The 17060-nt window shown below is 42.4% G+C and overlaps 1 protein-coding gene across 3 annotated transcripts in view; it reads left to right on the top strand.

Moving 5' to 3' along the window:
- Positions 1-17060, top strand: part of cog4 (component of oligomeric golgi complex 4) — a 67516-nt gene that overhangs the window by 48700 nt on the left and 1756 nt on the right. The window contains exons 16-19 of one of the 3 annotated variants that reach the window (XM_080187241.1): positions 780-863; positions 2804-2920; positions 4226-4354; positions 8741-8809. In XM_080187241.1, the coding sequence (XP_080043367.1) occupies positions 780-863; positions 2804-2920; positions 4226-4354; positions 8741-8809 (399 nt within the window). Of the gene's footprint in view, positions 1-779; positions 864-2803; positions 2921-4225; positions 4355-8740; positions 12021-17060 lie in introns of those variants that run through there. The other 2 variants (XM_080187240.1, XM_080187242.1) reach the window with 2 other exon arrangements.

Here is a 17060-nt window from a genome sequence, read left to right on the forward strand (position 1 = left end):
CAAGCACAACACCAGAATCACTTCATCTTTTCATCAGCCCAGATCGCTGCATCAATACTCCTGGGTCAAAGGGCACCTTCAAACCATCAGCAAATCAACAGCTGAGTCATAGTCACATCCAGAACATAATCAAGAAACAGAAAACCTTCACAAGCAGCATTGTTATTAACTGAGGCCCCAGCAATATGAGATATGTATTGATAATAGCACTGGGGTGCAGTGGTCTGAAAACCTCTTTGATTGCAGGCATGCATGAAACCCAATAATAGACCAATTCAAGCCAACCTTTAATTTAGTTTATTTACTAATGTCACAAGGAGGCTTACATTAACACTGCAATGAAGTTACTGTGAAAATCTCCTATTCGCCACACTTCAGTGCCTGTTTGGGTACACTGAGGGAGAAGTTAGCATGGCCAATGCATCTAACCAGCATGTCTTTCGGAGTGTGGGAGGAAGCTGGAGCACCCTGAGGAAACCCACACAGACAGAGGGAGAACATGCAGACTCCACACAGACAGCCGGGAATCAAACCAAGGTCCTTGCTGTTGCGTGGCAGCAATGCTAACCACTGTGCCATCCTGTACCCAATGCATTGAGTGTAATTTGTTGTAGAAGTGATTTTAAAGTTCTTCAAACCACTGAAGTGAGCAATGATGCTCAGACAGTTAGTCCTAAACAACCATTTAACAAGGGAGCAAATTCCTGAGACATGGTATTGCAACCTGGCAACCTGACCACTTGACATCTGCTTCTTTACACTGTTCTGTTTTATTCCAGGAAGAGTTTAATGATTATGAAGCCAATGATCCCTGGGTCCAACAATTCATTCTCAACCTGGAGCAACTAATGACAGAATTCAAGGTGGGTGTGCAAGGTTTGCTTAAAATCCATGAAGTTCAAGTAAAGTGTGGGCCTTAGGCAAGAAATGCAGCTTCTCTAATCTTAGATTCTAAATTATAAACTGGTAGCAACAGCAAGGAATCACATTGTTTCTTGATTGTTCTTTCCCAAATGTTTTGAGATAATGGAACTCTTTATTCACCATTCATCTCCCCACACCCTGGTTTTCAGTTTTCCTGCCATTTTTAGCTCTGTAAAATTTCACCTAATGACGATGTTCAATTATATTGCCAGCCCTTTTCGACTTGAGCATGTCTGTTCATAGACTCGGGCCATCATCTGTTTCTGCATTTAAAATAATGAAATAACTTGGTTGGAGGTGTTGTGGATAGTTTGGAGGGATGTCGGAAGTTATAGCGAGACATTGATAGCATGCAAGACTGGGCGGAGAAGTGGCGGATGGAGTTCAACCCAGGTAAGCGTGAAGTGGTTCATTTTGGCAGGTCAAATAGGATGGCAGAATATATTAATGGTAGGACTCTTGGCAGTATGGAAGATCAGAAGGATCTTGGGGTCTGAGTTCATAGGAGGCTCAAAGCAGCTGCTCAGGTTGAAGCTCTGGTTAAGAAGGCGTATGGTGTATTGGCCTTCGATTGAGGAACTGAGTTTAGGAGTCGAGAGATAATATTGCAGCTGTATAAGACCCTGGTCAGACCCCACTTGGAGTACTGTGCTCAGTTCTGGTTGCCTCATTACAGGAAGGATATGAAAGCCATAGAAAGGATGCAGAGGAGACAAAGATGTTGCCTGGATTGGGGAGCATGCCTTGTCAGGATAGGTTGAGGGAGCTCGGCCTTTTCTCTTTGGAGAGACAGAGGATGAGGGGTGACCTGATAGAGATGTATAAGATGTTGAGAGGTATTGATCGAGTGGCTTTTTCCCAGGGCTGATAGAGGACACAGGTTTAAGGTGCTGGGGAGTAGGTACAGAGGAAATGTCAGGGGTAAGTTTTTCACTCAGATAGTGATGGGTGTGTGGAATGGGCTGCTGGCTGGTGGAGGCTGATTCAATAGGGTCTTTTAAGAAACTTTTAGATAAGTACATGGAACTTAGTAAGGTAAGATAGGTAAGCCCAGTAATCTCTAAGGTAGGGACATGTTCGGCCAAAGGGCTGTATTGTGTTGTAGTTTTTCTATGTTTCTAACTTTACATGTTATTCAGCCATCAGACTAGCTGAGTGAGGGTGGAATGCTTACGTCAGTGGGAGGATATATCTTAATAGCATTTTGTGATAGAAACCTATTTCAGATCAATTCTCCTTGTGATTTCAGAGATCATTATTATTCATAGTGAGTGAAAAAGTAAATGGAAGTCCCTCACCTTTCACCATCCAGTGTTCCCCCTGAAACTGGGTGTAGAGCAGCTCCGTGGTTTCATAACTACTCCATCCTAGTCCTTGAGCAAAATAAGTATCACTTGGATGTGGAGATTGATATTTGTGCAGTTTACTAGCTAACTGAATTCTTGGATTGAGTAGTGTGTGGAGCAGATCTGTTTGCTCAGTGGATCAAGGAATTGAGGCACATGACAGATCTCTGGACTGACAGTAACATCCCAGGTTCAATTAGTACTGTTAGCTGATCTCAGTGAGGGTAAAATTTACAGCTAGTTCCCAATTCTGACCATGTCCAGCAACTAATGATGGAGTCCAGTTCAGCTGTGATGCTACCCACTGGCGAATAGTCTGATTACCGCTTTAATCACATTGCCTACATGGACCTGGAAGGGCTGAATAACAAGCACTATGGAAGCAGACACTTGCAGGATTCAGCTCCTTGAGTAGCAAGGGGAAAAGGAGTGAAAATAAAGTTCCATGTCCACTTGTACAATGAAGCCCACACAATGTAATCTCACTGATTCTCTAGGTTGTTTCTACATGTGACTGTGTCTGTATTCTCTAGGTTGGATTGTCCCAGGTGATCTATGATAGTCTCACCAGTTTGATGACGAGCCTGATTGCGATTGAACTGGAGAAGGTGGTTCTCAAGTCAACATTCAGCCGGGTATGGGTGGAAAAGGTCAAGAGTACTTCTACACTTTGTACATGTTGTTCTGAAACAAGCTGAACTGATGATTTATTGGGTGTAGGCAGACCCATGTGTGCTATTGAACCATACCAGTGGGTAAAAGGTTATGTTCTGAGGGTAGGCTGTACAGCTTAGTCTTGTATTCCATCAACTGCAGATATAGAAGATTAAGTGGTGATCTAATTGAATGATCAGTGGATTAAATAATTCTCTTTATCTGTCTGATCTCGAGTGGGTGAGTCCAAGACAAGGAGGCGAAACCTTAAAATTACTATACTATTAAAGGTGATGTTAGAATGCACTTCTTCAGACAGGGGCTAGGAAAATTCAAAACTTCCTTCCCCCAAAAATTGTTGGAATTGAGAGTCAGTTGAAAAGTGAAAGATTTCTGTTTTGTTTGAGGGTTGTGGAACCAAGGCAGTAATTGAAATTGAGGGACTGACCAGCCAAGATCTGATTGAATGGCTCAAGGTTACTCCTGTTCCTATATTGGTATGATTGCAGGCTTAATCCTTGGCTGTGCTGTGAACTGATCTCACTTAGCTTGGCAACAGTTCAAGTCACTTGTCTCACTGGGCTAGGCAGGGGAGAAACGGTCCAGGGTTCCTGCTCAGATCATTGCCAGGAACCACAGAGAGTGTCCAATACAGACAAGGAAAAGTGGGAAATGGCAAAAGGTGGAGGAAATATGCCTAAGAAGCTGCAAGGCACGGTAAGGTGCTGCATGTATGTACACATTTTAGTTAGAACTTTTTAAATTTGAATAAACTTCAGTGATATTCCTTAACACTTGGAAGCATATGAAAGGTCTTGGCACAAATTATGCTGCAGAATGAATCCCACAATCCTCTTTTAATGATCAGCTACTCTGAAGATGCTGACTCCCACTGAGTTGATGCAGGGATCAGGTGTCCTCTTCCCCCTGAATTCTGATAGGAGGAAGGCCAGTAGACAGTAATTTGGATCTTGGATTATTTTTTTCTTTTCCCCCTGATGCCCAAGTGCATTGAGGATAGGCAATAACTCTACAGCTGTCAACTGACAAAGGGAATAGTTTATTGAACATGCTACGATTTCATCATGGCAGGCAATACATTTGCCCAGCGGCTGTTTGATTAAAATAGGAAGAGGCTCAAGAAACACTTCAATTACAAAATGGGTTTGAATGATACTTTGTGCATTTATTTCAATTTCCTCACCTAGCCAGTGGGGATCTCCTATCCCCGTTAACATACATTTGACTCTTAAAAAAGTTGTGCACTGTCTCCTTCCTGAGCTTCTTTGCTTACTTTTCAGCTTGGCGGGTTGCAGTTTGACAAGGAGCTCCGATCGCTTATTGCATACCTCACGTCAGTGATCACGTGGACCATTCGTGACAAATTTGCTCGCCTGTCTCAGATGGCGACTATACTAAATCTCGAAAGGGTGAGTGCGTAGATCAAGTAAAGGAAATGGGAGGTGCCTTGAGGGAGATAAAGAAGGAAGACTTGTTTGTATATAGTTCATTTCACAATCTCGGGATGTTCCAAACTACTTTAGAGCCAATGAAGAACTTCTAATGTGTGGGCACTGCTATAACATGATGTAATGTAAGCAGCACAGGGTTGCTGGGCCGAGTGACTTGTTTCTGAATGGTAAGTTAATGTAGCTTCTACAAAAGGAGTTAGAACAAACGGAGTTGGCATGTTTGAGAGAGATCTGAATGATGTGTTTTGAAACAGTGTAAAGTACTGATTATGTGCAGCAATCTCAGCCTGGATTATGAAGTGGGGGGTGAGGTGGGTGAGGAATGGAAAGGCAGTGAAGACAGAGGAAAAATAGCTGAGGGGAGGTCCTGACTGAAGCAGGAAGTTTCAGAGTGTGAAGGCAAGGTGGCTGAATGAGAAACTGCTGATAGTTGTTCCTCTACTGCACTATCAGGGTGGTAATCAAGGAATGGAGAATGTACGATTTACAATGAAACGCGTCATGCCTATTCACAGGATCCACAAACAGCAGGGGCCCAAAATAAGTGAGCCTCTCATAGCTAATCAAGGACAGAACTACTTTGAAAGCCCTTCCAGAATTCACATGTTAATCACTCTGCTGAGCCAACCATAGAGCAGAGAGCAGACCTTTCCTGACACAGTCACTGGTTGGAACCACATTACCCATGCAGCTTATGGCACTGTGTACCAGTGCAAGGAGCAGCAGCAGTATGTAATCAGGAGAGGCCTCGCCCATGGTGCCTGGCCGGAGGTCTGAAGCATGCAGCAGTAACTGGCGTCCAGTGTTTGGAAGTATGGCACAGATTTAAGGTGATTTGGAAAAGAAGCAAATGATGTGAGGAAAAATGTTTTCACACAGCGAGTGGTTGGGGTCTGTCTGGCATTGTGGTGGAGGCAGGTTCAGTCGAGGCATTTAAGAGGACATTAGATGATTATTTGAATAGAAACAATGCGCGGGGGATACAGGGAAAAGGCAGGAGAATGGCACTGAGTCATGATGCTTGTTTTGAGAGTTGATGCAGACATGATGGGCCAAATGGCCTCTTTCTGTGCCATAACAACGATATGATTCTGACCTGATAACATTTAACCTTGAATGCTGGACAGGTACGATGTGAGCTATTAACTTGGCCGACTGATAGTTCTCTGAAATCTGAATTAGTTTTAATTGATCATGTATTATACATGTTCCAATCCCCATTCATTAATACCTAGATAGGATCACAGGAACAACAGTAGGCTATTCAACCCCTTGAGCTAGTATCTTAGCTCTTTACCCAGTTTTGTTCTCTATCTTATTGGGAAAGTTCCAGAATTCATGTTTTTAATAGGGTTGAATTTCACAATTAAACTTCCATTATTAATTTCTAACTATGCTAAAGACTAATGATTCATGGTTTGAAATAAACTGCTGGCACTAACATGTTTTGCTTAAAAATAATAATTTTACTGATGTTTGGCAACTCAAATGATTAATAAATAGGAAAACAACATGATCGAACTTCAAAAAAATCATAATGTCTACACATTTTCTTAGAGTTCCTGCTTCTCAAAATTTCCCACTACTGCACTGGTGGTGGTGGTGGAGGCAGGGGTGAGCGTGTGAAGTGGTGGAGAAAAGAGAGTCTTTATGAGTGGTGGGGGAAAAATAGGGTGTGTATGTGAGGTGTGGAGGAAATAGTGTGTGTGAGGGGTGGGGGAAAGTGTGTGTGTGAGGGGTGGGGGAAAGTGTGTGTGTGAGTTTTTAAGTACTGCAAGTTAATAGTTCAGTTTTTAAGTACTGCAAGGAAATGGGTTTGATGGGGGGCTGGCTTGGGTAGAAAAACAAGCCCACTGACTCCCACAGCTACTTTGATTACACTTCCTCACACCCTAGTGTTGTTAAGGCTGTGTTCCATTCTTCCAATTTCTCTGTGCTCACTGCATTTGTTCTGACAATGCAGTCTTCATTAAGTGTTTTATGTATGTCTTCATTTTCCCTTGGTCCAGGAATCCCCTACCACTGTGGTTGACAGAGCCCATGATTATGTCCACTCCATTTCCACGCTTACGCCCTCACCCCCCTTCCCGTTGCTCGCAGAATGATGATTGGCTTCTCTTGTCCTCGTCTTAGCCACCTTGAGTGTGATGCTAACACCAAAAATATTTTGCTCTCCACAACATTCCAAAGGGACCATTCCCTCCACAACAACTGATTCACTCCTTATTCACACCCAATACAGCATTCCCTTCCAACAGCACCTGGGGGAGATGCAACATCTGCCCGTATGTCTCCTTTTTTAATGTCCAAGGCCCCATTGCCCCTTCCAATTGAAACAGTGATTTATGTTTATACTTTTTTCAATTTAATAACTGTATTTGTTACTTACAATGTTATCTCCTCTCCACTGGGGAGATTAAACACAAATTGGATGATAACTATGTTGAACATCTCCGTGAAGTCTGCAAGTGTGATCCAAGGCTGCCAGTTGCCTGTCACTTTAATTCTTTGCTCTACTTCTGCGCTGATTTTTCTGGACACAATCTCTGACACTGTTCCATTAAAGATCAGGATTGAAGCTCAAGAAACAGTACCCAATTTTTTAACTACTAGACACTTTACAGATCTCTGGCTTCAAGAATGAACTCCAACAATTTGACTTCATAACCGCTGCCCGGTTTTTTTGGATAGCAACTATTGATAATTCTGCTTGTCACATTTACACCTCCAGATCTATCTTTTGTTTCTTTACTTGTCTCATTAACATTGCATTTTGCCTTGCACCATCATCCCTTCTGTCATTTAATCTCTCATCTTTTCAACCTTTCACAGAGCTTCCCTATATGTTATTTCCTTTTTCTCTTTCCCACTTAAAATGCGTTACTTCTCTAAGCATTCCCTGCTCTGATAGAGAGTTCCCCAACTGAAATATTAACTCTTCTCCTTGCTGTCCACAGATGTGCTTGAGCTGCTGAGTATTTCCAGCATTTTCTGTTTTTATTTAAAATTTCCAGCATCTGCAGTATTTTTAGTGTTTGAGGACAATTGAGTGTTGGAGTGATTGAGGAGGATGGACTGGTTGAGTATCAGAGGGTTCTGAGTGATTGAGGAGGATAAAGGGATAAGTGAACTATGGTCATGTCCCATAGGATGTGACTGAACATCCCTTACAGATGTTGTGGATGAGACAGCAGCCTGACTTGAGAGATTCAGCAAAGTGAGGGGAAGATCCAGTGTGATGCAGAATCAATCTAAAGCAATGAACTGGCTCTAGCAACACAGATGCTTAAGAAATGCCAAAGCTCCCAAGAGAAAACTGGACAAGAGCCCAGCAAGTCTCCTCCATCCAGAGAATATAATTATTCCAAGGATCTAAAGTGAGCGGTATGATGGCACAGTGGTTAGCACTGCTGTCTCACAGCGCCAGGGATCTGGGTTCAATTCTAGGCTGAGTGTAGCTTGCACATTCTCCCCTGGTCTGCGTGGGTTTCCTTTGGGTGCTCCAGTTTCCTCCCACAGTCCAAAGATGTGCAAGTTAGGTAGATCGGCCATGCTAAATTATCCATTGGTGTCAGGGGGATTAGCAGAGTAAGTACAGGATTGTTGTTGGTGCAGACTCCATGGGCTGAATGGCCTCATTCTGGACTGTAGGGATTCTATCATCCCCTCCCATCAGCCGCTATTAACTTCTTAATTCATGGAGCATATTGATCCTCCTAATGCTTCGGTTGACCCTGAATCAACTTGCTGGTTGGGGAGCCTGTAGGGAAAATTTCTACTCTATTTTCCTTGCGTGAAACTTGTGAATTCTGTTGTTGTTATTCATCTTCTAAATACCTGGTTAACATTTCGTTATTTGAACAAGCTGTGATTTTCTGTCGGTTTTTTTTTCCCTCAATGTAAACATGTTTTTTGGTTTGTGCTTTCCTCCTTAACTCAGCCTCTAAAGCCCAGTATTCTAGTCACTCTTCCCTGAACTCCTTCTCGTATCTATATCTTTTCGATGGGCAAAACTGTTCATCATATTCCACAATTGGCCATATCATTGGTGGGTATAGTGTCAGTATGATTTGCTTGTCAATCCAATGCCTTCTCACTATCTTGTATTGATAACTGCCTCACATTGAGCAGCCATTTCCAGCTGTGACCAACTATTACTCCCAGATTCTCTTCACCACTGGAGCTCCTTTGTGTTGATGGACACACCTTTCCTATTACTTGTTTCTATGTGTTACTCTACCAGGTCAATATCTGATTATGAATAACTCCACTGTAATGTATTTCAGTCACGATATGATGTGTGGATTTGCAGCAGATCTCTCATGTCACTTTCTGTTTTTACAGGTCACTGAGATATTAGATTACTGGGGACAGAACTCTGGGCCACTTACCTGGCGCCTTACGCCTGCTGAGGTGCGTCAGGTGCTTGCATTGCGGAATGACTTTCGTAGTGAGGACATAAAGAGGCTTCGTTTGTAGCGTCCGATCTTGAGCAATCTTCAGAGAATCAATTGCTTTCATTCCTGTTGTGCAGCAAATTATTGACTTTTGCAGCTTCAGGCAGTGGGGCCTTGTCCAACATTTGAAAAAACTTAATTGACGTGGTCTGGAATGGTCAATAGGAATGACTTTGATGCTTCTCTGCTGTTATCTGAATGGATCGGTTTGCATTAATTGACAGATAATCTGAACATGTCCAGCTTTAGTGCCTTTGGAACAGGTTCAGAAACATAATATATATCCACACTCTACTCCTGGAATAAAGGGTATTACTTCACTACATTTGAATGGTACTGCGTAAGTTTGAGAGATGTGTTTGTTTTCAAGGTATAGTTTCCCAAATGTAATCTGTTACACTGTCCACTGTGGTATTGAGTCATGCAGATCAGGAACAATTCTAGATTTTATACGTGTGGTGAGATTGTCTGATTTTGGCTGGATTGGCATGATTCCTGAGAAGTGAAGAGGTGACCAACTTTGGGTTCCTGAATTCTATTCTGTGAATCCTCTTTGAAAATGTATGTACAGATATGTCGCCTCAAGTCTGGATTAGATATGGCTGTAGTAATCCCCACACTTGAATAAATAACTAACATTATATTGACTGACATTCCAGTGCAATGATGAGAGAATGCTGTACTGCCTGATTGTTGTTTAGGTGAGACATTAAACTGAGGCTCCATCTGCTTGGGTGGATGTAAAAGATCCCATTGGCACTATGTTGAAGAAGAATGGCTATCTATGGTGTCTGGCCAGCATCACAAAAATAAATGATCTGGGGCCTTAACAGATATCTTCACGTCCTATTTAACCAATTGGATTGGAGAATAGCCAATGTTAACCCCTTGTTTAAACAAGGAAGCAGGGATAATCCAGGAAGTTATAGGCTGGTGAGCCTGACGTGGGTGTGGGGAAGCTTTTGGAAAAGATACTGAGGGACAGGATATACGCACATTTGGAAGAAAATGGACTAGTTAGTGGCAGGCAGCATGGTTTCGTACAGGAAGGTTGTGTCTCACCAATTTGATTTGAGTTTTTTGATCAGGTGGCAAATATACTTAATGAGGGCAGGGCTGTGTATGTAGTTTATAAGGTGTTTGACAAGGTCTGACATGGCAGACTGGTACAAAAACTAAAATCACGTGGGATTTGAGGTGGCCTGACTCGATGAATACAGAACTGGTCATAGAAGAAGTAGCGGTGAAAGGTGTTTTTCAGAATGGAGATCTGTAGCTAGTGATGTTCTGCAAGTGTCAATGGTAGGACCTCTGTTATTTGTAGTACATATCTGAAGGAAAATGTGTGGGGTCTGATTAATAAATTTGTGGATAAGACGAAGATTGGTGGAGTTGCTGATAGTGTCGGGGATTGGCAGAAGATACAACAGGATATATGTAGATTGGAGAGTTGGACACAGAAATGGCAGGTCGTGTTTAACTGGGCAAATGTAAGGTGATGCATTTTAGAGGATCAAATTTAGGAATGAATTATACTGTAAATGGCAGAACCCACTGCAACATTTACATATAGAGAGAGGGATCTGGGTGTGCAGGTCCACAGTTCCCTAAAAGTGGCAACACAAGTGGCCAAGGTGATTACGAAGGCTTATGGCATGCTTGCCTTCATCAGTTAGGGCACTGAGTACAAGAGTTGGGACTCATGTTACAGCTATATAAAACTTTGGTTAAGCTGCATTTGGAGTATTACATGCAGTCATGGCTACCACAATACCAGAAGAATGTGGAAGCTTTGGAGAATGCAAAGAAGGTTCAGCAGAATGTTGCCTGGTCTCGAGCATGTTGGCTATGAGGAAAGGATATATAAACTAGGATTATTTTCACTGGAAAGATGGAGGCTGAGGGGAGACCTGATAGAGGTCTACAGAATTATGAGAGGCATAGACAAGGTGAGACTTTTTCCAAGGGAGGAAGTGTCAATTACAAGAGGGCACAGGTTCAAGGTCAGAGGGGGAAAGTTTAAAGGAGATGTGCGCGAGGTGTTTTTCATGCAGAGTGTGGTGGGTGCCTGGAATGTGGGCAGAAGATTTTTTTTGGTTCAGTTAGGGCATCATGATCAGCACAGGCTTGGAGGGTTGATGGGTCTGTTCCTGTGCTGTATTTTTCTTTGTTCTTTGTATTGCTGTTTGTAGGAGCTTGCTGTGCACATATTGACTGATTCCTGCATTACAACAGTGACCACACTTCAAAAAATATTTTGAGATGTTCACCAGCCGTGAAAAGCACTCTAGAATTGCAAGCCTTTTTTCTTTTTCACAGAGGAATGACTTTTCAGGTGAGGTATGACAAGTTGTGGCTGTCAACATTGAGATCTTTAAGCCTGAAGTATCTCCAATAAAATAGTTGAAAGACAAGAAGACTAGCATTTATATTGTTTCATTCACACATCAGCATGCCCCAAAGCACTTCATAGCCAGTGAAGTACTTAGTGCAGTCGCTGTATTGTGGGAAATTTGTTGGAATTTTCTTGTGATTCTTTTCTCATTGGCTATAGACTTCAGCAGTGTTGCAACTTGCTGGAGAGTAAAACTAAACAGGAGACTCTGTTGGGGATGATGCTAACCAACAACAATGAAAGTCATCTATCTCCCATTGGGCCGACTGATTTGCATGCTGAGTTATTTCTGCTTTCTCTCTCTCCTGTCAGACTGGCACAATTGGAAAAATCTGCCACTGATTCATTCTTGTTGCAACAATTCTTTAAAATGTTGTCACTTTGTGTCTTCGTAAGATCATCTCTCTGGTACAACCATCTGTAGAATGTCTCCAAATGACTTTATTCTTCCCCCAAAAATTCCTCATTTTTACAAAATTACAATAATCTTTGCTGTAACCTTAGGATCCGGGAGTGAGTGGGCATTCCAGAAAATGAATGAAAAAGATCAGAGACATAAAGATATCCCAGGTACAGATTGTGGAGTGATTTGTTCATAATGGCAGGTTTACATTTTTCTCCTTTCCTACACTTTCACATCATGTTAAGGTTTGTAAGCTGCCTAATTTAACACCTTTGAACAATAAGGAATGACTTGGATTTCTGTAGCGCCTTTTGTGACCTCAAGTTGCTTTGCCAAATGCTCTACAACCAATAAAATGCTTCCAAAGTACAGTGTCTTGTAATGTAGGAAGTATGGCAGCTAATTTGCACACAGTAAAGCAATGGATGAGATTGCCAGATAAACTGTTTTTAAGGCATTGGTTCAGTGGTATATTGGCCAGGAGACAGAGAATGTTGTTTTACATTTCCTCTGAACAGTAGCATTCCTGACAGTGCTGCATTCCTTCTGTACTGCACTGTAATGTCATCCTTGATTTTTGTGCTTTAGTCTCTGGAGTATATCTTAAACTCACCACCTTCTGACACTGAGGCAAGAGTTCTATCCACTGAGCCATGATTGGCACACAACCTAATCAAAATTATAATTTTATTCTTTCATGGAATGTGGATGTCACTGACAAAGACAACATTTGTTGCCCATCCCCAATTGCTAGGCCAGACAGAATATAGGAGTCACATGTAGGCCAGACCAGGTAAGGATGGCCGATTTGCTTCCCTAAAGAGCATTAGTGAAGCAGATGGGTAGGTTTATATGACAGTCAATGATGGTTTCATGGCATTAATTTACTAATTGAATTTAAATCTCATCAACTGCTGCAGTGAGATTTGAACATGAGCCTGGACCTCTGGATTACTAAATCCAGTGATATCACCAATCTGCTACCACCATTTGTTATCAAATCACTGCTGTGTGATATGGTGTGAGTTGTAATTAACTTCTGCATGTCAGAGACATTACAGATTAATTCCAACACAAATGCACCAACTAACATTACTTAGTTTAACATTATCTGTGACACACTATTCAAATGTTATGCATTGAGCAGTGCCTAAAGTATTTGGATATATATACATATGACAGTTTAAATTTTTGCATCTCAGCATCATGGAAACGTAGAACAGTACAGTACAATACAGGCCCTTCGGCCCTCGATGTTGTGCCGAGCTATGTCCGAACCCAAGATCAAGCTATCCCACTCCCTATCATTCTGGTGTGCTCCATGTGCCTATCCAATAACTGCTTGAAAGTTCCTAACGTGTCTGGCTCCACTGTCACAGCAGGCAGTGCATTCCACACTCCAACCACTCTCTGAGTAAAGAATCTACCTTGGACATCCCTCTATATCTCCCACCATGAACCTTAAAGTTATGCCCCCTAGTAACAGCTACATCCACCTGAGGAAATAGTCTCTGCTTGTCCATCCTATCTATCCCTCTCATCAACTTATAAACCTCTATTAAGTTGCCTCTCATCCTCCTCCACTCTAAAGAGAAAAGCCCTAGCTCCCTCAACCTTTCCTTATTAATTCCTACCCTCCAAACCAGGCAGCATCCTGGTAAATTTCCTCTGCACTCCAATGCTTCCATATCCCTCTTATAGTGAGGTGACCAGAACTGCATACAATATTTCAAATGTGGTCTCAAAAAGGTCCTGTATAGTTGCAGACAACCCCATGGCTCTTAAACTCAAACCCCCTGTTAATAAACACTAACACACTATAATAAGCCTTATTCACAGCTCTATCTACTTGAGTAGCAACCTTCAGAGATCTGTGGATATGAATCCCAAGATCTCTCTGTTCCTCCACATTCTTCAGAACCCTGCCGTTGACGTTGTAATCTGCATTCAAGTTTGTCCTACCAAAATGAGTCACCTCGTACTTATCAGGGTTAAACTCCATGTGCTACTTTTCTGCCCAGCTCTGCATCCTATCAATGTCTCTTTGCAGCCTATAAAAGCCCTCCACTTCATCCACTACTCCACCAATCTTGGTGTCATCAGCAAATTTACTAACCCACCCTTCAGTCCCCTCTTCCAAGTCATTGATAAAAGTCACAAATAGCAGAGGACCCAGCACTGATCCCTGTGGTACACCACTGGTAACTGGCCTCCAGTCTGAAAATCTTCCCTCCACCACCACCCTCTGTTTTCTATGAGACAGTAAGAAGTCTCACAACATCAGGTTAAAATCCAACAGGTTTATTTGATAGTAAACACCACGAGCTTTTGCAACGCTGTTCCTTCATCAGGTGAGTGGAGAGTTCTGATCAGAAACAGGGCATATAAAGGCACACACTATCTACAGAATACTGATTGGAATGCGAGTCTTTACAGCTAATCTGCTATTCAAGTCTTAAAGGTGCAGACAATGTGAGTGGAGATAGCATTAAGCATGGGCTAAAGAGATGTGTAGTAAAGAGATGTGTATGGAGACGATACACATCTCTTTAACCCGTGCTTAATGCTATCTCCACTCACATTGCCTGAACCTTTAAGACTGGAATAGCAGATTAGCTGTAAAGACTCACATTCTAATCAGTATTCTGTAGACTGTGTGTGCCTTTATATGGCCCTGTTTCTGATCAGAACTCTTCACTCACCTGACGAAGGAACAGCGTTCTGAAAGCTTGTGACGTTTACTATCAAATAAACCTGTTGGATTTTAACCTGATGTTGTGAGACTTCTTACTGTGTTTACCCCAGTCTAACACCGGCATCTCCACATCATGACTTCTATGAGATAGCCAGTTACTTATCCAATCGGCTAAATTTCCTTCTATCCCACACCTCCTTACTTTTTTCATGAGCCGACCATAGGAAACCTTATCAAACACCTTACTAAGATCCATGTATACGACATCAACTCTCTACCTTCGTCTACACACTTAGTTACCTCCTCAAAGAATTCAATCAAATTTATGAGGCAGGACTTACCCCTCACGAAACTGTGCTGACTATCCAGGATTAAGGTGCACCTTTCCAAATGGTCATAAATCCTATCTCTCAGGACTTTTTCCATTATCCGACCACCGAAGTAAGACTAACTGGCCTATAATTGCCAGGGTCATTCCCATTTCCTTTCTTGAAGAGAGGAACAACATTGGCCACTCTCCAGTCCTCTGGCCATGGATAGTGAGGACCCAAAGCTAAAGGCTCCGCAATCTCATCCCTTGCCTCCCAAAGTATCCTAGGATGTATCCTATCTCAGCCAGGGGACTTATGGACCTTCAGGTTTTTCAAAATTGCTAATACATCTTCCCTCAGAACATCTACCTCCTCCATCCTATCAGCCTGTATTACACACTCATCCTCAAAAACATGGCCCCTGTCCTTAGTGAACACTGAGAAGTATTCATTCAGCACCTCCTATCTCTTCTGACTCCATGCACAAGTTCCCAGTACTATCCTTGACTGGCCCTAACTTCACTCTGGTCATTCTTTTATTTCTCACATAAAATTAAAAAGCTTTGGGGTTTTCCTTGCTCCGACCCACCAAGGACTTCTCATGCCCCCTCCTAACGCTCCTAAACCTTTTTTTAAACTCATTCCTAGCTACCTAGTAACCCTCAAGTGACCTACTTGAACCTTTTTTTCATCCTTACATCCTCTTAACAGGCCATTCAATCTCCTCGGTGAACCATGGTTCCCTCGCTCGGCCATTTCCTCCCTGCCTGACAGGGACGTACCTATAAGAACGTAAGAAATAGGAGCAGGAGTAGGCCATTGAGCCCCTCGAGCCTGCCCCGCCATTCAATAAGATCATGGCTGATCTGTTGTGTCTCAGTTCCACATTCCCGCCCTCTCCCCATAACCCTTAATCTCCTTGCCTATCAAAAACCGATCAACCCGCGTCTTAAAAATATTTAGCGAGGCAGCCTCCACCACTTCAACGGGCAGAGAATTCCAGAGATTCACCACCCTTTGAGTGAAGAAGTTCCTCCTCAACTCCGTTCTAAACCGCCCCCTTTATCTTGAAGCTGTGCCCTCTAGTCCTACTGTCCTTTCTGAGCGGGAAGAGCCTCTCCACCTCTATCCTATCCAAAGCATTCATCATCTTATATGTCTCAATGAGATTCCCCCCCCCCCCCCCCCCCCCCCCCCCATTCTTCTAATCTAAGGTATCTAACGATACCTATCAAGGACACGCAGTATTTGCTTCTTGAACAATCTCCATTTTTCGTTTGTACCCATACTTGACAGGTTCTGTTCCCATCTTATGCTCCCTAATGCTTGCCTAATTACATAATAATTACCCAATTATAAACCTTGCCCTGCCATGTGACCCTATCCCTCTCCATTGCAATAATGAGGGACACTGAATTGTGGTCACTATTTCCAAAGTGCTCTCCCACAAACAAATCTAACACTTGGCCTGGTTCATTACCCATCAATTAGAATAAGAACAGAAAATGCTGAAAATACTTAGCTGGTTGGGAAATATCTGTGGCACAAGGAACAGTGTTAATATTTCAGGTTGATGACCTTTTATTAGGTTGTCATTGAACTGAATGGTTGACTCAAAATGTGGTGTCAGAATTTTGATGTGATGAATTGCAGATTTAACAAGAACTTCAGGTGAGGCCAGATGAACAGTTGAATATAAAAACTGGTTAGTTGCTGTTAGAAATGCTCTGTTTTTCAGTTAACTTATTACGAATAGCAGTTTGCTTTCTGGCACCATGTTGAAATGCATTGAGCTGTGTGAAGTTCCTGTACTTCTATGGTAGATAAAGTAAACTTGCTATGGAAAGTTGTCAAGTCATTTGACTCTTAAATATCCTTTTAACGATGAACATTAATTTTCAGTCCCAGAGGGGTTGACTGAAATAATTAATGATTCGTGTGGAGTTATTCCTTTTTCTTGCTCTTAATCTTTATTTCTCTTTCTGTACTTGCTTTGACATTAAATTCACCCATTCTAATTTGCATCGTTCTCAGTTCTTTGATGATCCTTCTGGCTGGTTAAGGAGATACCAGGGCTTTCTAATACAACCCATTTTAATACTTGAAAAATTAATGTTACTCCAGATATCCAGATAGTGGAGTGCCCCAGGGGTCGGTGCTGGGGCCTCAGCTTTTTACCATTTATATAGATGATCTGGAGGAGGGAACCGAGTGTAGAGTGTCGAAATTTGCTGATGACACCAAGATTGGGGGAACGGCAAATTGTGCGGAGGGTGTGGAGAGTCTGCAGAAGGATCTAGATAGGCTGGGCGAATGGGCCAGGAAATGGCAAATGGAATTTAATGTTGGCAAGTGTGAGGTGGTCCACTTTGGTAGGAAGAATGGTAGGAAGGACTATTACTT

This window comes from Carcharhinus amblyrhynchos, chromosome 4 (assembly GCF_965287045.1).
Source record: "Carcharhinus amblyrhynchos chromosome 4, sCarAmb.v2.hapA, whole genome shotgun sequence".
NCBI lineage: Eukaryota > Metazoa > Chordata > Chondrichthyes > Carcharhiniformes > Carcharhinidae > Carcharhinus > Carcharhinus amblyrhynchos.